The 19,144-nt window shown below is 25.5% G+C and overlaps 2 protein-coding genes across 3 annotated transcripts in view; both read right to left on the reverse strand.

The window, feature by feature from the left end:
* The window catches only part of LOC132930315 (protein dead ringer homolog), a 68,741-nt gene extending 60,632 nt beyond the window's left edge, over positions 1 to 8,109 (reverse strand). For both annotated transcript variants that reach the window (XM_060996112.1, XM_060996113.1), the window contains exon 1: positions 7,587 to 8,109. The gene's annotated coding sequence lies outside the window, so the exon portion shown is untranslated. The remainder of the gene's footprint in view (positions 1 to 7,586) is intronic.
* A 7,532-nt stretch (positions 8,110 to 15,641) lies between these two features.
* On the reverse strand, positions 15,642 to 19,092 carry LOC132928693 (small ribosomal subunit protein mS29). Its single transcript, XM_060993538.1, has 8 exons — positions 18,912 to 19,092; positions 18,622 to 18,835; positions 18,443 to 18,535; positions 18,240 to 18,379; positions 18,013 to 18,173; positions 16,750 to 16,891; positions 16,554 to 16,646; positions 15,642 to 15,950 (listed from the first exon to the last, which is right to left on the reverse strand). Exons 1-8 carry the CDS (start codon positions 19,011 to 19,013, stop codon positions 15,765 to 15,767), a joined length of 1,131 nt encoding a protein of 376 aa, XP_060849521.1. The 5' UTR covers positions 19,014 to 19,092; the 3' UTR covers positions 15,642 to 15,764.
* Positions 19,093 to 19,144: the final 52 nt, after the last annotated feature.

The following is a 19,144-nucleotide window of genomic DNA, read 5'->3' on the forward strand; positions in this document are numbered from 1 at the left end:
ATTGAAACAATTTTTAAACAGTTACCAAAATGTCTTAAAAAGGAATAGTATATAGGAAATAGGAATATTATCCATATATTAAATTTAAATTAGAACATGAGTTGATTATTTTTATCATTATTATGATTATAATTATTGTTATTATCCATTAAATATTTTGATTATGCCGATTTATTATTTAAATATTTTAATTCACCCCCCCCCTCCCCCCCCCCAAAAAAAAACATTGGTAGAAAAGGCTATTATTGGTTACAATTTGTTTTCGTGACAGTGTTATTAAAATATTTTTGTATACAGTTACAGGTATTCATAATTACTAAAAAAATGTAATGATCATGAACAATTTATTTACATAAAATAAAATAACAATTAACAACTAATATCTAAAAAATCTATTAGCTACCTAATCATAACAAATAATAATATATCATACTATTTCAAATTTTTTGACGTCACAATAAGCAACTAATGATATATTTTGCACATTTAATACAGAAAGGCAATTGAATATTTAAATTCTTACACCACATGTAGCCATGGACCATGGTATATCGTATAAAATGTGCACATATATATTATATGTGTCAGCAATCTAACAGTATTATACCCCTAACGGGGTAGGTACGTTCAAGAACATGTTGTATACATCTGTTCACTATTTAAGTACTACCGAAGGGATGAAAAATATAAAATAAGAAGGGGATAAAATAAAGAATACTGTAGTATTCTCAAGAAACAGCGTGGCAAGGTTTTTAAACTGTGGAAGAATGTAATTATTATGAATAAATTCCTTGGGCATTTATATTATTTTTATTTCATTTTTCAAATAAATTGAACAATATATAGACAACCAAACAAATTTAATTATTATTGACTTCATATAGTTATAGTGGATAACAATTATTCAGAACTAAATATTTTAATAGTGCAGTTTTTAATAGTTTCTAGCTACCTTCTATTAAGTAATTAATTACATATATAAATATAACACAATTGTATAGTATAATATGTAATACTATAACAATTTCTGTTCCATACGTATTCAATTGTTATTGCATATTAACATACATACGGATAAATGAAAAACCACAATCTTAATTTGTAAAATCATAATATAATATGTATAATAATTAAATTAAAAAGTTGAGTTATTAATATTTTATTTTATATAAATTATTATAGACGAATCAATATCATACTCAAGGTTGGTTAACACATAAGTAATCTATTTAATTATTTGTATTTTTACTGTCTAAATAAAATGTCTTTTTTATTATTAATCTGGAACAAGTACTTATAAATAAAGTACTATGTTATAAGAGTTAATTAAAAGTTTTCAAATAGTTTCTGATGAAAAATTACAAAAAAAATCAAGCTTGGCCTAAGGTTATATACAATTAATTTTAAATATATTAAAAATGAGTTCACTTTTTATTATTAGATTTTAATCATTTTTAAAAACAATTATATTTCCAAAATTATAAAAAACAAAATAAACATGAATATATCTTGGATGAATACATAAGAAACAAAAGAAGAAATATTTTAAAGAAATTATACATTATATTACTATTAGGTAGGTAGGTAAATTTTAAAACGATGATCATATATTTTATACATTTTGTAGGTTTGTAAGTATATGCATTATTATAATATTATGATATGATTTTTCAAAATTATACAAGCAGGAAGTTCAGACAATTTTTCAAATAATTAATTTTTTGTAATAAAATGTATTAAATTATAATATACCTATTGTGCAATAAACATCAATGTTTGGTATGACATCATATAAATTGTTATGTACCTATATTTTGTAAATTAAATCAAAGCTTTGATATTTCATATATATATACTAACGTTTCTAAAAATCTGATAAACTGCATGAACTTCGAGTCAATACACGTCATGACTCATTATCATATATAATTACAACATTATGTTCCCCATATGCAGCTTGATTAACAAGTCAAACACATAATGCAGGAATCGGCATTTATTTAAGAAGGCGGTCGAGTAGTATGTTATTATTATTATTATTATTATTTTTGCCTCCCATAAAAAATGAATTGAAAACGTATACCTATATAATAATATAATATATACCTATATGTACACAAATATAGTTGCATCATAATGACGATTGTCCGGGTCTTTTATAGTCCAATATACGCACGCATACTATTACAAAGGACAATAATATAATGAATAAGTCACATACATATATATCATTTACAAAACACAACATCCTTCGAACAATAATGATAATATTAAACAGAAAAAAAACATAGTTTTTCCATAGAAGACGGAACGGAAACGCATACACATGTTAATGTATATTTATATAATGTCAAAACACTTCAATTATCGTTTATGCGTTGGCCGCGAGGGAGGAGGGCGGCTGTACACGTTATTTAAATTGACAGTCTACTTAATTCTAAGTGGTCAATTGTAAGAGACAAGGTTGATAATTTATTGTGTATTTCTGTTACGATTCTAATTTCAGAGGCGGGTGCATTCAAATATAAATAATATCCGTGCAGTTACGCACGATATTGTTGGAAAATATGTAACCATATAGACTAGATAATATTATATTGACTTCATATTTAGAGCATTTTAATTAGCTGCCAGATATACCTATAGAATCTTATCAACTCTGAAAGCGGAACAAAAATGTTCCTATGCATAGTTTAATTACTTCTAAGTATTTTTTATACAACTGCTTGTTGTGAAAATACCTTAAATTGAAATAATTAAATATTTTTAAAGCAATTAGCTATTGTTAACAATTTTTATTTATTTATTATTAATAAAATAATAAAATACAATAATGATTATTGATTTTGCATGATAAATCGCTCTTCATCTGCTAATATACATTTTAAAATATTATTAGTTTCATAATCGAATGACATTATTAAAATATAATGACTATAAATCAAAACTCATACTAAATCTATGTAAATACATATTACATATATTCCTAAAAACCTACTATATTTGTATGAATATTGAATAACCTAGAATAATGTTATAATTCGATTGTTTATTATTATATAATTTTATAACAATTATGTCCTTAAAAGTATAAAAATAACTTTTAATTGTTATTATGACTTAATTGTAGTAAGTAGGTAATTATGTAATATATTATTATTATTATTATTATTTTTTTTTTTGTTACTTATGATTTTGTTTTTTGTCCTCGAAAAAAAACTACCCTTGTAAAAATATCTGATCGGCTCCTTTGAACAACGATGACGACTACGGTAACTAAATTCTCTTTAACCCTGACAAAATAAATGTTTGTATTGTACCGAAAGGATTTACCCCATGTTCGACCCTATATGTACATCAATTTCTTTAACATAATGCAAGTCTACATTGGTAAGGTCCAAGGTCACTTTTTATCGTCATACATATAGTACCAAAATTCACTAGTCAAAATGTTAACACATACTCGTACAAACACGTTTAATACCGTTAACGTAAGTAAGTATCTATACGTATATACGCTGTATACATTTTAAAATAATGAAACTACAAGACAATTTTGCTTGAAAAATTTAGCTTTAATACATAATATGTATGTACAATTCTTAGTATCTACCTAAAAAATATACAATACTAGAAAATGTATTCATTTTTTCAATTAAATACAATATTTTGATTGTCGATATAATAGCTCTCGTATTTACATAAGTGTAAATTTTATTTCATTTATTGTATTTTAATTAATTTTAAATTATGTTAGCTTATTATACCTAAATAATATTATAGTATTTTTTATTTTCCTAATAATTATTGTAAATTTATGTAATATTACGTTTTTAAATGTTTTAAATAATATTTTTATTCTTTTATTCCAATTATTTATAAATAAAAGTAAACCTTTTTAATAATTTTTACAGAATATGATTTTAAAAACATCATTTATTTAGTCACGTAGTAGTGCTAATATTATTCTTTGTATTTTAAATAAGAAACTAAAAGATTTAAAAACGTTACACCATATAGCATATATGTATATATATATATATATATATATATTTATTTAAATGATGCATGATGACCATTAAATATTAGGTTGTCACTTGTTTTATACTCAAATTGCTTTTCAAATATTTTGTTATATGACATATGAAAAATACAGGTTATTTACAAATAATATTTTATTTATAATTATAGAATTAGTATATATTTTGCATCATAAATAAAGATATCGATCGACTTCATTGAACTTTTAAGTTACGCAATAATTGATTAATAATTATTTAATGGTTTTTTAATTATAATTTACACAATGGTTTTTGAATAATACATTTAACTCAAGTCGAATAATTATTTTAATTATAGTGGATAATTGTTTAAAATGTCTATAGTTCATGTTACGCCTATTTACTGAATTTATTAAACTGCATAAAATAATATAATTGACTAAAATTATACAAATCAGATTATATAGATATAGTTAATATTAGGGAATAATCATTATTATCAAAACTTTCTGTGCAATAGAAATAAAACAATAATTTCCGTTAAAACCTACTTGTTATACCTAAATAGCAAAAATAATAACAATAATTTTTTAAATAATTTTAGAAAAAGTTTTTAAAATTATTATTGCATATAAAAATGTATTGTTAATTCAGTAATTTGAAAATATTAACCATGCATTTATTAATATTCAATATTATAACATTTAGGAAGAAAAACATCAACTATTTGAGCAAATACAATCATAAATAGATACCTACATAATTTACTTTCATATGGGACTTTGCAGAATAGGTATATAATAATTATTAATCATTTTTTTATGTTTATATATTTATTTCGTTTAAATACACAACAAATGAAAATTTTTAAAAAAAGTGTGGAGATCCAAATTTATCATATTAAATTAGGTGTTACATAAATAAGTTATTACGATATCTAAATTATTTTTTGCGACTATAATAATTGTTGTATAAACTATAGCTACCTATGTCGTTAAATCTACATTACCAGTTGCTAAGTGACAAATCACAAGGTCGTGATACCATATTATAATATATTAAACTAGTTTATCTGCTTACAATATTAGTTCGATGTTAAACAACAAAATTAATTTAATACCGATGGAATCTTCTTATTGTATAGTTTTATTCGTTGTTATTGTGAGCAGCTTTGCCTACGATAATAAATGGTCAGGTAAATAGTAGATAATTGTCATAATAATATTAATTTAGAATACATTTTCTATAGATAATAAGAAAGTTTCAAAACGTATTAAAAGAATTAAACAAAAGTTGGACAACTTTAAACAATGGGCAATTTTGTCACGTAAAACATGTACAGCACAGATGAATAACTATTATGACGAAACAAGTTAATATATAAACTATATTTACGTTAGTTTTAGTACCCTATACCTTATATCATTATATTTATATTTATATTTTTTTATAAAGATTTGGCAAGTGAACTTTCAATGTATAAAGAAGACGGATGTGAACAAGCTAAGAAATCGGTTTACTTGTATTTTATTAGTTTTGTTGGTATAGTATTAATAATCTTAATATTTTATTTTCATATTGTGTACCCAGAATATTATTTGCCTCAATACGAAGATCACTAACCTATATGGTAGAACGTTGGTATTAATTTATATTGATAATTACGTGTCCACTATTTCACATAACTATTTGTGCTTTGAGATAATTTGAAAGTATATATACATAAAATAATAAAATATTTAATTATAAAGACTTCAAATAAAATCTATTGATCTATACATAAAATGATTTTTTAAAACTCTGTAAAGGAGGATAAATATTTATTATGACATGGTTACTGCAGACTAATCTAAATATATATAAGTAATAATTTACCATAATATACTTAAACCTATATTATGCTTTATGTCAATTTACATAGTTTAGAAAACATACCTATTTTTAAAAACCATTTAAATAGTAAATGCATTAAATTTAAACTCTATTCTAACAAAAACTTGTTCTAAACTGTATAATATATTGACATATTGTACAAAACATTATCTATACATCCATTATGTACCTAGTTTTATAATATATAGTGATGCTATTTATTTTAAACATTTGTATTAAGTTAAGAAGAACGAGAATTATTTTTTTGTTAATTTGTTGACAACTGAAATAGTACGCTGCTGCACTATATTATACTATATATTTTATAATTATTAGTATACTATATACGACTATAACTATATACAATAGGATATATTATAGGTATATAACACAAACACACACACACATATATATATATATACACCACATGTATATTAATATCATACAGAGCGTAATACAAGGATTAGGATTTTATAATGTAACAATAAAACCAGGTAGGTACACATAAATGTCATACCCTTTCGATACACACCCGTATTTATGTACCTACACGTATAAAGTATATATGTATTATGTATAAACATACAACCCTTTATTAACCTAAGAATTATTATTTTATAACATTTAACTATCAGCCAAGAGACAGAAGAACACATAGTTTTTAACACGTTTTGTGTAGGTATAGTAGGTAGTATAGGTGTACCTACAAAAATTCTACTTAGTTCCTATACCTATATTGTATATAAACGTAATATAATCTCATTGTGAGTGTTAATACCTAAACTCTTATATATGATAAAATAAAATATTTGTACAATATAAGTACCATCATTTAGGGGCATTAAAGGTATAAAGTATAAACAATAAAAATGTGTCAATAGGTACCTACATTTGTAATTTTATATGTAACAAATAAATAATTTATTCAATTTTATGATCTATAAGTACTTGACTTTAATATAAAATTTAAATTTGAAACTGATTTTAAATTAGATAATATATAATAATATAGATTATACCTAGATAAATATATATGTATTATATAAGTACTTACGACTTTCGATAATAAGAACTTCAAGATTCAATCATCATAATTCATGATTATATATGATTATATAAAGAATATAGATATATTTATCTATTATTAAAAAATATAAAATATGTTTTATATTATTTTATCTACGATATGGTTTTTACGATTAGCCATTATTATATACATTTATTATTTGTTTTCGCCAAACCATGTAGGTTTTACTTGTAAGCTGTGTTTTAATAATATATCGTATATTTTTTATGATAAATGATAATATTAGCATGTAATATCATAATATGTATAATATTTAAACAATAATACCTACCTAGCTGAGCAGTCTACGTTGATGGGATGCATGGGGGACGGGGCGCATAATTTTTCAAAACATATTGCAGATGGCGCCCTCTAGGATACCAACACACGTGCATATTATAAGTTGTTTGACAAATTCAAATTTCAAAGTAATAATACCTACATTTCTATTGCATAGGCTTAAATGAATTTAATAGAGTTATATAGACGTAAGTTATTACCTTATTGACACAAGGTATTACACAACACCGTTTTTATTTGATGGAGGCACGTAAAAAAATCAACCACAAGCGTGTCTATATAGATAGCCAGATAGGTATAATATATCGTACTGGAAGTCAGTATATTATGTAGACGAATATGCTTACCAAGTCGTGCGCAGCCGTTTCGCCAGTGGCTACACGAACCGGATTCTGCTTGATGCGGCCAATTTTGAACGAATAACGTCGAACCTGGTCCGGTAGAAGGCGGGAAAACTCTGGGCAAAGCAATAATAGGTAATATTAAATGAGTAAAAACCAAAACGCACGCACAATATTCAGTAAAACGTCTACACGAAATTTCTTCGTAAATAATTGGCGGTTTAGGAACGCCACGCGTATATCTATGTAGGTAAAATATAATTCACTTGCGAGCGTATTGCACAGAAGAAAAAAAATATTAATATTATTATTATTATTCGGAAACGGTTACAAAAACGTATAGAACAGTGTCTCTCGCGTTACCTATACGGTTATACGATAATATAAATACAGGAAAAATACGTTTAATATTATTTTACATATATATCGTACGGCAGGTATAAACGAGAACGCACACGACAATCGGTTTCGGAGAGCAGACGCGGTGTACACCGGTTACGGAGCGCAGCGATGCGTCTGTGCACTGTGGCGACTGTTGCGAGCGTATTGCGACCGGCCGGCTCGACGTCGTCGGCGGCGGCGGCGGCTAAAGGGGGACAAACCCGACGGTAGCCAATGGCGTGGACACCAGTGCTACGACCACGCCTCCTCCTCCTCCCCCCACCTCACCGTCAAAAATCCAGCGTTGTTACACGCGAAATCGGGATACGATAGTTGTGTATTTTATGATAAAATTGTCATCCCTATAGCGTCCTATTATATATATAACATTTATGAATTATAATATTATATACCATAAATATTACATATATTATAATACGTTATATGGTTACCTCTATCACGTTTTACCTGTGGTAAGTACCATATGGTATATTGGTATATATACTATGGTATATGATTATGTGTATACCGCTTACGGCTGTACCTATATCGCAGGAAATTTTAATGATGAGATAAAAAATACACGATTTTGATATACCTACTGAAAGAATAAAATATAAAAACCAGAGGACTCTGTTGCACTGTTCTGCAGCTGATGGAAGGTATTTCGAGTATTATACGTAATATATAATATCATAATTATTAATTTATAATGCCGGGTCATTAAGTATATAATGTATAGGAAGATCACAGTAAATTTTATTATAACGACAAACGATGTGTTAAATTTGGATTTTGGATTCAATGATATAAAATATAACTTATTTTGTACCTATATATATATATATATAAATAGACATTGAGTTAAAATCATCTATTTCTACTTCTACTTCTATAACCAATGATGGTATATTAAAATAATATATTTATGTTAGGTATGCCTATATATAATAGGTACTAATATAGGTAACTATAATATTTTTGCTAAACACATTATGATTATAATTATAATAATTATTACATTACCTATAATGTTAAATATTATATTATTATAGCTTTATACCAATTGGTACCTACTTAAGCCATATGACATATATATAATATATATATATTATTATCAATAGATACTATTGTAAGTCAGCACGGTATGTGGTTTCTTTAACCTATAATATACAGTTTGATTATTTTATCATTAAACATTATAAACAATCATATTCAAAAAGTGTTTTCTAAAACTAGTGGTATAAGATTCTTATTTTTTTCACCGTTAAATTAGTTTATAGTGAAATTACTACCGACTTTTGATTTTCAAATGGCAACCTATATTTAAAATGCCATAAAATAGTAGGACTATTTTTTTTATGAATTTTAACGCGTTAGCTGCTCAAAGTTAGGGGTTTGAGGTTTTTAGTTTTTTATTGTTTTTAGGTGTTCTTCCTAGAGATTATTATGGCTGTGAGGCGTTGGTAACTATATATACAGGTACAAAGTTCATCACTGCGTCGATAGTCCATAACGCGAGTTTATAACATAAAAAATGAAACAATAAGAAGTTTTATATAAAAGCCGGAAACCATCTAACTTTGAAAAGCTATAATTTGCTAAAAAATTAACGGAAAATAATAATTTGAACGTTAAAATTCATAAAAAATAGCCCTATTAATTTAATATATTTTAAAATATATAGGTTGCCATTTTAAAATCAAAAATTGATAGTGGTTTCACTTATTAAATAAAAAGGTGAAAAAATAAAGATGTTATACAACTATAACTATATAGTTTGAGAAAAACATGAAACAAAATATTTTGAAAAAAAAAATGAAATAAAGTTGTTACTTAACGAAATAATATGTGTTTTATGATAACAGAATCACCCTGTATATATCGTATAACAATTTATAAAGTTCACGAGGTATTACAATTAATAAAAAGCACACGTACAAATATAAGTACATTTTTAAGTACAAAACAACTTTCAAATTTTTGTGGTGATTTTGATTAATTCCTTATGTAACATAAGATTTTTAAGTCCAAGTCACAAAAAGAAACAAAATAATTTGAAAATTATATAATGTGTAAGTGTAGGTATAGATAAAATGCTTACAATGTAAATGTTCAGTGAAAATTTCAAGTTCCTATACAGTATAGGCGTAATTAAAACTATAATCTGTATGTGCGTGTGTGTGTGTGTGTGTGAAGGTATACGGAAGTGTAAAAACACTAAAAACCATTTAGAGCTCTTTTATATCTCATCAATATCATAGGTATTTATATTAATATATTTATATACAACTGCAACGACCAATGTATAATATGAGAATTAATCGTACATATATATTACCTTAAACTAAAAATAATTTAAATGATAAAATCTTTAACAAAATCGAATGTAATTAGCAACTATATATAAATTATAAATACGTATAATAATAAAAAACAACAGTGTTTGAATTTTGGGGGTGGAAACAGGGGACGGAGTTTCCCCTTCTTTTTTAAATTTTTTTTAGCATACATCTTCTATTTATTTGCAAAAACAGAACGCTGGGAACCTAACATTTACTATAGTGAATTTGTAAATCATAAGTTTTTCTGATGCAAAATATTATAGCCATGTATTATAACCTATAGCCATAATATTTGTAAATTTGTATCGACTATATGAAAAAAAAAAAAAATTGATTGTAAAATTCGTTACCGTAAAATATAGTGGCGAGAAAGTATTATTCCCTTCGACCATATAAACTATAAGTTTACTAGATTTATTTTTTACTTAGTTTATATGGTTAAAGATTATGCCCACAAAAGTATAAACATACCTATATATCTGTGATTATGCTATAGTCGTATTATATTTTATGGATTATATCTTTATAAATCGTAATATAAATTTTAATGTCATTGGATGATGTAATAAACAAAATAAATAAGTGTTTCTTTCTTTTAAAATATTTTTATATAATTTAATGATTTTTTGGGATTATGGTAGGCTGGAGGTGATGTGGAGGCTTTTCCCCCATGGTAACCGCTTGTCTAACTTTACACTATATAGGTAAAATACGTACCTATTAAGCATACCTATTATAACTTGTCATTGAGAATTGAGAATTGTGATGCATATTTATACATTTTTAACTAAAAATAATTTGAAAGTTTTAGATATGATTAATAAAACATAGTTTGACATCGGGCCTATTTATATCTAATATAATATATATTTTTATTATAAGCTTCATCAACTATGCTTTTTAACTGTGACATTTTTAAATTGTGTTATAAGAATTACTTTCGCAGAGGAATCACATTGTATCAGGTACATTTTTAAGCTTTTTAACATAACGACATTTTTTTTTTAATTAATTGAAAAATTAATAAATTGGAAAAAGGTACTGGTGTGGTGATCATCACATATGTTATTAAAACCAGGTAAGAACAATAAGTTATACCTCAGACATAGCTTCGAAAAGCTTTTTCATAGTCGTATAAAACCATTTATAGAAAAAAATAAGTGACCTCTCATACCAGAAAACCAGTTTGGATTACGGAATAAACTTTAGCTTTTATGGCTAACATCGACCAAGTTCATTGTGTCACAAACATTATAATAAGCAAGGCGCTGTAAAAATAAGTAGGTATTACTACGGAATATTCTAGACGTAGCCACGCAATTTAAGCTTTTCATAAGGTTTGGCATACCAGACTAATTAATAGGACTATATGTATACTCATTAAATTTATTACGATAACTGCCATATACTTGGTGTGCACTTCTAGAACCTTACCTGACTAAACGACAATTTCCAGTCAAGCATGAAAAAGCAATAACAAATTTTAAAAACATATCAACTGGAGTATACCGCGCGTCATTCAATTCACAATAGAACACAGAGTAGAAGTTTAGACCTTATTCTTTATCTTCGATACATTCTACTCTATATAGTTGATAATTTGATATACCAACCAACGATGAATCAATGACTGCTATATATTTTCTGAAAATACGGTAGTTTTAATAAAAAGTAGATATAATGACCGACAGACTACAACTGAAAAATTACAGACCTCAATCAACCACATTTCTTGTTGGTTGACTGGTTGAGGCCTTAAAAAATCGAGATTAATTGTGCTGATAAGTTGGTGCACACGTGCACATAAGTTTTAGGTACTTTACGTAAAAATGAAAAGTTACATAAGTGATGTGTTGCTGAACCGACCACACGAGAATCCTACAAAAATAATTAGTTAAATTCGGATATGCGACTTATTGATTTTCGCCTAAATTGAAACAACCATGTCCGCCAAAAAAAATTGCAAATCAAATAAAAACAAAATGCGCAAATTATACTGGCTAGTTAGAAAACATTCCACACTAAACCTGGCAAACAAATGGCTGTTTCTATATATAGCTATCATCAAACCGATTTGGGCTTTTGGTATACAATAATTACAATCGTGGGGTTGTGCCAGCAAATCCAATATCGAAATTATTCAACGTTGTCAAAATATTGCTTTTCATTATATCACTGTCGCAGATATACCGCGGTAGCACAGGAATGAAGTCATCCATCGATATTCAAGATATTACCTATCCAGGACGAAAACAAAAAGTTTGCCAATAAACATGCGAAAGAATTAAATGCACACCAAGGCAACTGCTAACCAACTTTTTGACAACTCGCGAGACTTTATATACCTTTACCCACATATAAATATATTAAAGTACCTAGTTATTATATTACATATTGTTATTATTTATTGATTATACTCGTACATCCATTATATACATTATATTTGAATATTTCTAAGAACCCCTGAACTCTGGCTGTTTAAACAAAGATGCTTCAGGGAAATAAAAAAAAAATAACAAAATATACTATTTCATAGATATTTATATAGTAGGTAATAAGACTGACGTTGAAGGCTTTGCGCCAAACTGTTTTTTATAAATTCCAATAAGAAAAATGTATAACAAATTTTGCATCACATTTTCAAATATTAGGTATTAAAATAAAAATATTATGTATCTATAATTAACTACAAAATATAGTATTTTATAAACATTTATCAATTTATTGAATTTCGTAAAAATATGAACTTCAAATGAAGCAGGTTCTAGATTTTTGAGAAATCCAGGAAAATACATTCAATAAAATAATGAAAATTTATGAAATATCTACATACGAATATTCTTTTTTAGTCAAAATTGAGTACTATATTTAATTTTAATACTTAAGGTTTGAAAATTAAAAAAATTCTTTTGAATGATTAAAGTTCAAATTAGGACGATATTAGATATCCAAACGTATATACCAATACCTTATACCTATTAACGATTTACTCGTATTCACGTACGATTTTTCTTATTCTGTTATTATTCAAAATATATTAATCGTAGAAATTTAATACATCTCACTAGCTAGATATTACTTAATTTATAATTTTCAATTATTATTACAATTAGGTATATTTTTTATTATTATTGTTACATGTAATATGTAAATAGGTTGTAGTTGCTTGCATAGACATCTGTAACAATCACTTTGGCCAGTGAAATAAATTAATTTTAATAACGAGAAGCGAAATAGAGTGACTTTATTTCAGCAATATGTATAGGTAAATACGTTATAATTAATATTATAATATTCTCAATATAAGCTGGCGCCTGGCAGACGTTCTTCATCATGTAGGTACACTATATTTACAAAGATTTGTATATATTAAATATCCATATTATACTATTCAAACAACGGGCTATAGGTAATGGTTCTTAAGACCTATCTTTGAAATAAAATTTAACATACATCTGCTGCATTGCTACAATGGCCTACTCAATGATGTTGAATTTGTTTCTTATTTATTTCCATGTTGGTAGGTATAACATGTAAACATTATATTATCTAAAATGGTCAACATTTACATTAATAAGTAAGGGGTGGTTAAAAATAAAAATAAGTATAGCGGCTTGTATTTCAAAGACATAATTTATACTTTATAATATTATGTTGGTAATTAAAATAGGTACCTAATTATAGTATTTGATTTATTGAAGCGCTGATTAATCTACAGGTTAAACGTTATATTGTTTATTATAATACAAAGTTAAAATTATATATATAGTATTTAGGACATAGGTAACTAAAATATATAGAATGTAAATAATCTAATGAATATCCATAGGTATGTATCAAAATATTATTCATATTGTAAATATGTATGTACCTAACTATCTTTAGCAGCCAGTGGGAACGATCACCGATTACATTAGGTACCTATAATATTATAATTGAGTACCTACTTTTTGTTCAAGGTTTATAGATTATTATCTATAAACCTTGCTTTTTGTTTCTCGTTATTGATACGAAAAAAACAGTGAATGGGTGATAGGTACCTATCCAAAAACGCAAATCGTATTTTTTTAATTAACCAAATATATGGCTTAAAACCATAAAACGAAATGCGCTGTTGTACCTTAGTAGTTAGTAGTGTGATAAAAACACAGAGATAATTTGTATTACCTGATGCAATATTGTACCCGTTGTACAATATATCATTATTTTTCTTTTTATTTAGTTTTTAACAACATTGAAACGAATACATTCACAAAAAATCGGGTAGGTAGGTATACTAAATAAGTAGACACCAGTCAAATTTAAATTTTAGCTATAAATTTATAAGACAATAACCCTCTAAAACATATTTTAGATTTTGTGTAAACTAAGAAATATAAATATTGTAGTTCTTACAATATTAATATATTTCAAAAATTGTATGTAACATCTTCATTGATAGAAAATCTATTTTATTTAAATGATTTGTAAATGAAGTAATTCATAAATTTACTAAAATATTTCTATAAAAACATTTTTGTAATTTTTTTTATATATTTTCTAATTTCAAGTTTAATTTTTATAAAAATGTAAAGTTCAGAAAAATGTTTCATTAATTAAAAATACTCACATATTTTGTTTACATATCATCATAACATGGTTAAAAATTCTGCTATATAGCTTTGAAATATAAAGTATGCCGTTTTTATATTCATATGAATATAATATCTATATGCTATTATAGGGCGGGTTGCATAAAGAAAAGTCTGTAAAGTTGTTAAAGGCCCTGTAAAGTTTAATAATTGTGTAAAACTATGTTAGTGTTGCATAAAGAAATATTTAATTAATAAATAAATGAATACATAATCAAAAAAATTACTAATAACATTGATAACAATAATCATAATTCATATAATTAATCGATATGCAAGTTACAGAACTAAAATCCGATCTGTAGTTTACTGGTCCAGTAGTCTGTAATTTACAGAGCCATTATCACTATCGGCCTATTAAGCAACACCCAATTTTATTTACAGAATCATTAGTGGTTAACGATGCTATAATGGTTCGGTAAGTCGTTACAGGACATTTATGCAACCCACCCATAGATTATAAAAATAACTGATATAAGATATGTATTTACCAAACAATTCAAATATATTAATACTAGTAAATAATGAGCTTACTTCTTTAGTCATATCAAAAATTACTCAGTCAATATTAATTGTACAGTCATTAATAATTATATTCAATAATATGTATAAACTATAAATACATTTTTAAAAGCTCAACATAAAGTAGAAATATTATGCTCTTCAAAAATGGTATTAACTAATATTGATTTAAAAATGCAAAATTATTTTTTCATTTTTTTATTATGATAATATATGTTAATGCTTAATTACATTTCCACAAAAATCAATTGTATAGAAAAGTCTATCCTACTTAAATAATAACAAGAAACAAAGAATATATATTATTACAATGGTGCGCATCTAGCCATTAATTCAGCAGGTAGTTTGGACGTTAGAAATTCTAGCTCTTTTCTGCCACCAGTTTTTTGTAACCATCTTTTTTCTTCATAATAATCTAACATGTTATTAAATTCTGCATTAGAAAGTTCTGGAACCATCACTGGAATAAATGGATCAATATGTTCAAATCCCTGAAAAAAATACAGTAAAATAATTATAAGCAAGTAACAATAAAGAATAAAAAAATTCGGTATTTTAAACACTCCAATGTGACACCCAGCCATTAATGGACATTTGGTGAAATTTCTGGGGAGTTGAGCATTATATGTTCATTACACCTATAGATATTACTCTATAAGAGCCTCTCGCACTTATTAATTTCAACAAGATAATTTACAAAATTTGACATGACAAAAATTAATATGTTAATTATCAATTATTCAAACTATTTAATACTATTGAATAACTTAGTTCACTTCGGTATTTTATGAATAAACAAAGCATTTGAATGTGATGTGGATTTTGAAGAATTATACTGTAAATAACTAAATATTCAAAATTGTATTTATTTTCTAATGTAATAACTAATAATTTATCATTTTATTATAATCTATCTAAAATAACCATAAAAATATTGAATATGTATCATTTCTAACTTTTGTATCAGTACTGCACTACTGCACTATAATTAAATAAAATAACAAACTATCACAACTTTCTTCATAGATATTTTTTTATCAATAAAATTATTTAGTGTTATAAAATAATTATAAAAAAAAAATACTTTGTCTTACTTGTCGGCCAATGAGGTAAATGGGTAAATGAGACTCTCTTCTTGTGTTTAAAGCAGCTCTAGGTGATGTGACCATAACTATGGCACCATTATTCTAGAATAAAAATTTGCACAATTAAATATTTAACATAATATTATATTAAAACAAATGTGTATTATAATTTATATTTTTTATTATTCAGTATAGTATATAATACCCAATCAGAAAGAACGGCTGATAATCCTGTTTGGACCATAGTGATTTGTTGTGGAGTTACTTTAACCCTGTCTTCTGTTTTCAAATCAGTTTTCTCATTGAAGAATGCATTAAATCCATCTATTGCCACTAACATTTTGCATCTAAAATTATAATAATTGTAAATTTATAGTTTATTTATATATCTATTAAACATAAATATTTATAAATTACACTAAAAATTATAGATTTTTTTAAAAAATAACATATTTTTAATATGTACATTGTGTATATTAAAAATGTTTTTAAAATCAAAAGTAATATTTAAATTTTTAATTTACCAAATTATAGCGGATAACCAATCTCTTGAATAGTGGAATAACTAAATATTTTAAGTACCTATTGATATTTAATATTTTTAGTTAAGCTGTCTTTTAAAAGATACTCAGTTAAATGAAACAAGCATTATTTATTAAAATTGGTTAAGAAATGATAGATTTCACATGTGTAAAGAAACAAATTAAGTAAATTAATAACTCACATTTTGTTCCTATTCAACAACTAGAATCTAATTAGATGTTTATACATTTGAATTTAAAATTAATGACTTTTATTTTAACAATGTTTAATTGTCACTGATTAGAAATATAAATATATATAAATAAATCATTTTTATGATTTTCTATAAAAATAATAATATACTAAAATAATTCTGTATGCTTACAGTAAGTCAGTGTACATTTTTATATACTATATATACTAAGTAGCGTTGATAAAAAATTAAAAACATTTTCAATGAATAATTAATGAAAAAAATATGCAATGAAATGTAATATTGATCCTCGTTTAAAGATATCAAGTAGTAGCAAAGCCTCAATAATATGTTATGTTATACAATTGTTTAAAGAATAAAAATAACAATAAAATAATTTTAATATTGCTAATAAGGATTTTGTGATTAATATGATTTTATATGATACTTCTAAAAATTAACTTATTTTTAATTAATTAATATTGTAATAAATTGTATAATATAATATATTATAAGAACTATAAAAATATAAATTTATATATGCAAATATAATTGTGTTTTGAAAACACTAAGTATCTATATGTTAAACTTGTGTAACAAGTAAAATTTAAAAAAAAACTGAGATTTGAGGCTCAACTGTTATAACTTTCTATTTGCGCACATGTATCAACTGTTAAAATATAATATTTATTTACATTCGCTATAAAATTTATCAAAAATTAAACTATAATAATATTATTGAGGTGAACTTACTTATTATTTGAACAGTGAGCTTTCAACTCATTCAGAAGTATATCCATGCAGTCACATGCATATTTAGCTCTATTTATACCATGTGTAATTAATTCATTTAGTGTAGTTCCTTTGGGTGTAGTTTCTCGCTGACTCCAAACATAATCTTGACTCGTAGTAAGCTAATGAAACAAATAAAAATAAATTAATAAAATGATGCGATCATAATTCTTTAATAAGATAGTTACATTGAGTTCATCTAATAAAGTCTTATTTTGATGCATGAAATGTTTTAACCACTGAGCTGCTATTAATGGTATGTCGGCCATACCATTCTTGGAAGATGACCAGTTGACTTCTTTACGATCATATTTAAGCCATATTGGAACTGAAAAAAATTGTTTTATTAAAAAAAATGTTAAAAATTAAAAAATATAAAATATCAATATACCATAAGGGATGTGATATAAAATGAATTTTGAGCTGTAAGCATAATGGAGTATATGAGCAAGACTGAGTGATTTACCACTACCAGTTTGGCCATCTATAAATTAATATACTAAGGTAAATTTATTTCAACAAGGTATTAACAATAAAATCAGTAATAGAAACATTATTTTAAAAGGATACACAATAAATATCGAACAGCTGGTTTTTGAAAATCGGTTGACTTCAAACTGTTAATAATTTCCAACGCTGGCTTTCGTATCATCAAGGCAGTTTCGGCAAACATTTTAGTTTGTTCGGTGAAAGGTTTTGGCATACCACCCGTATGAAATATATTACTAATAGTTTTTGGATCTATGGTATAAAATTTTGATACATCCTGACTGTCATGGTCTCCCTAAAAATGAACATTTTAATTAAAAGTGATACAACTATGGTTACAATATACAATATGTGAATTTAAAATTACAAACCGGGTTTTTCTTCTCCGTGCGTGCAGCTTTCGGAATCTGATATTGCGTTTCTTGTTTTACTGCCGCTGTAGCATAATTACAAAGCCGTCTGTACGCTCTCATTTTTACCAAATAAGCCGGCTTTCTGGTGAACGACAAGAATTTCTGTTTGATTTTCTTGTGGTTTTTTACATTTCACAATGATAACATTAACAACGACAGAAAATGATAATAAATCTGATAAGCATAATGAT

Source organism: Rhopalosiphum padi, chromosome 4 (genome assembly GCF_020882245.1).
Source record: "Rhopalosiphum padi isolate XX-2018 chromosome 4, ASM2088224v1, whole genome shotgun sequence".
NCBI lineage: Eukaryota > Metazoa > Arthropoda > Insecta > Hemiptera > Aphididae > Rhopalosiphum > Rhopalosiphum padi.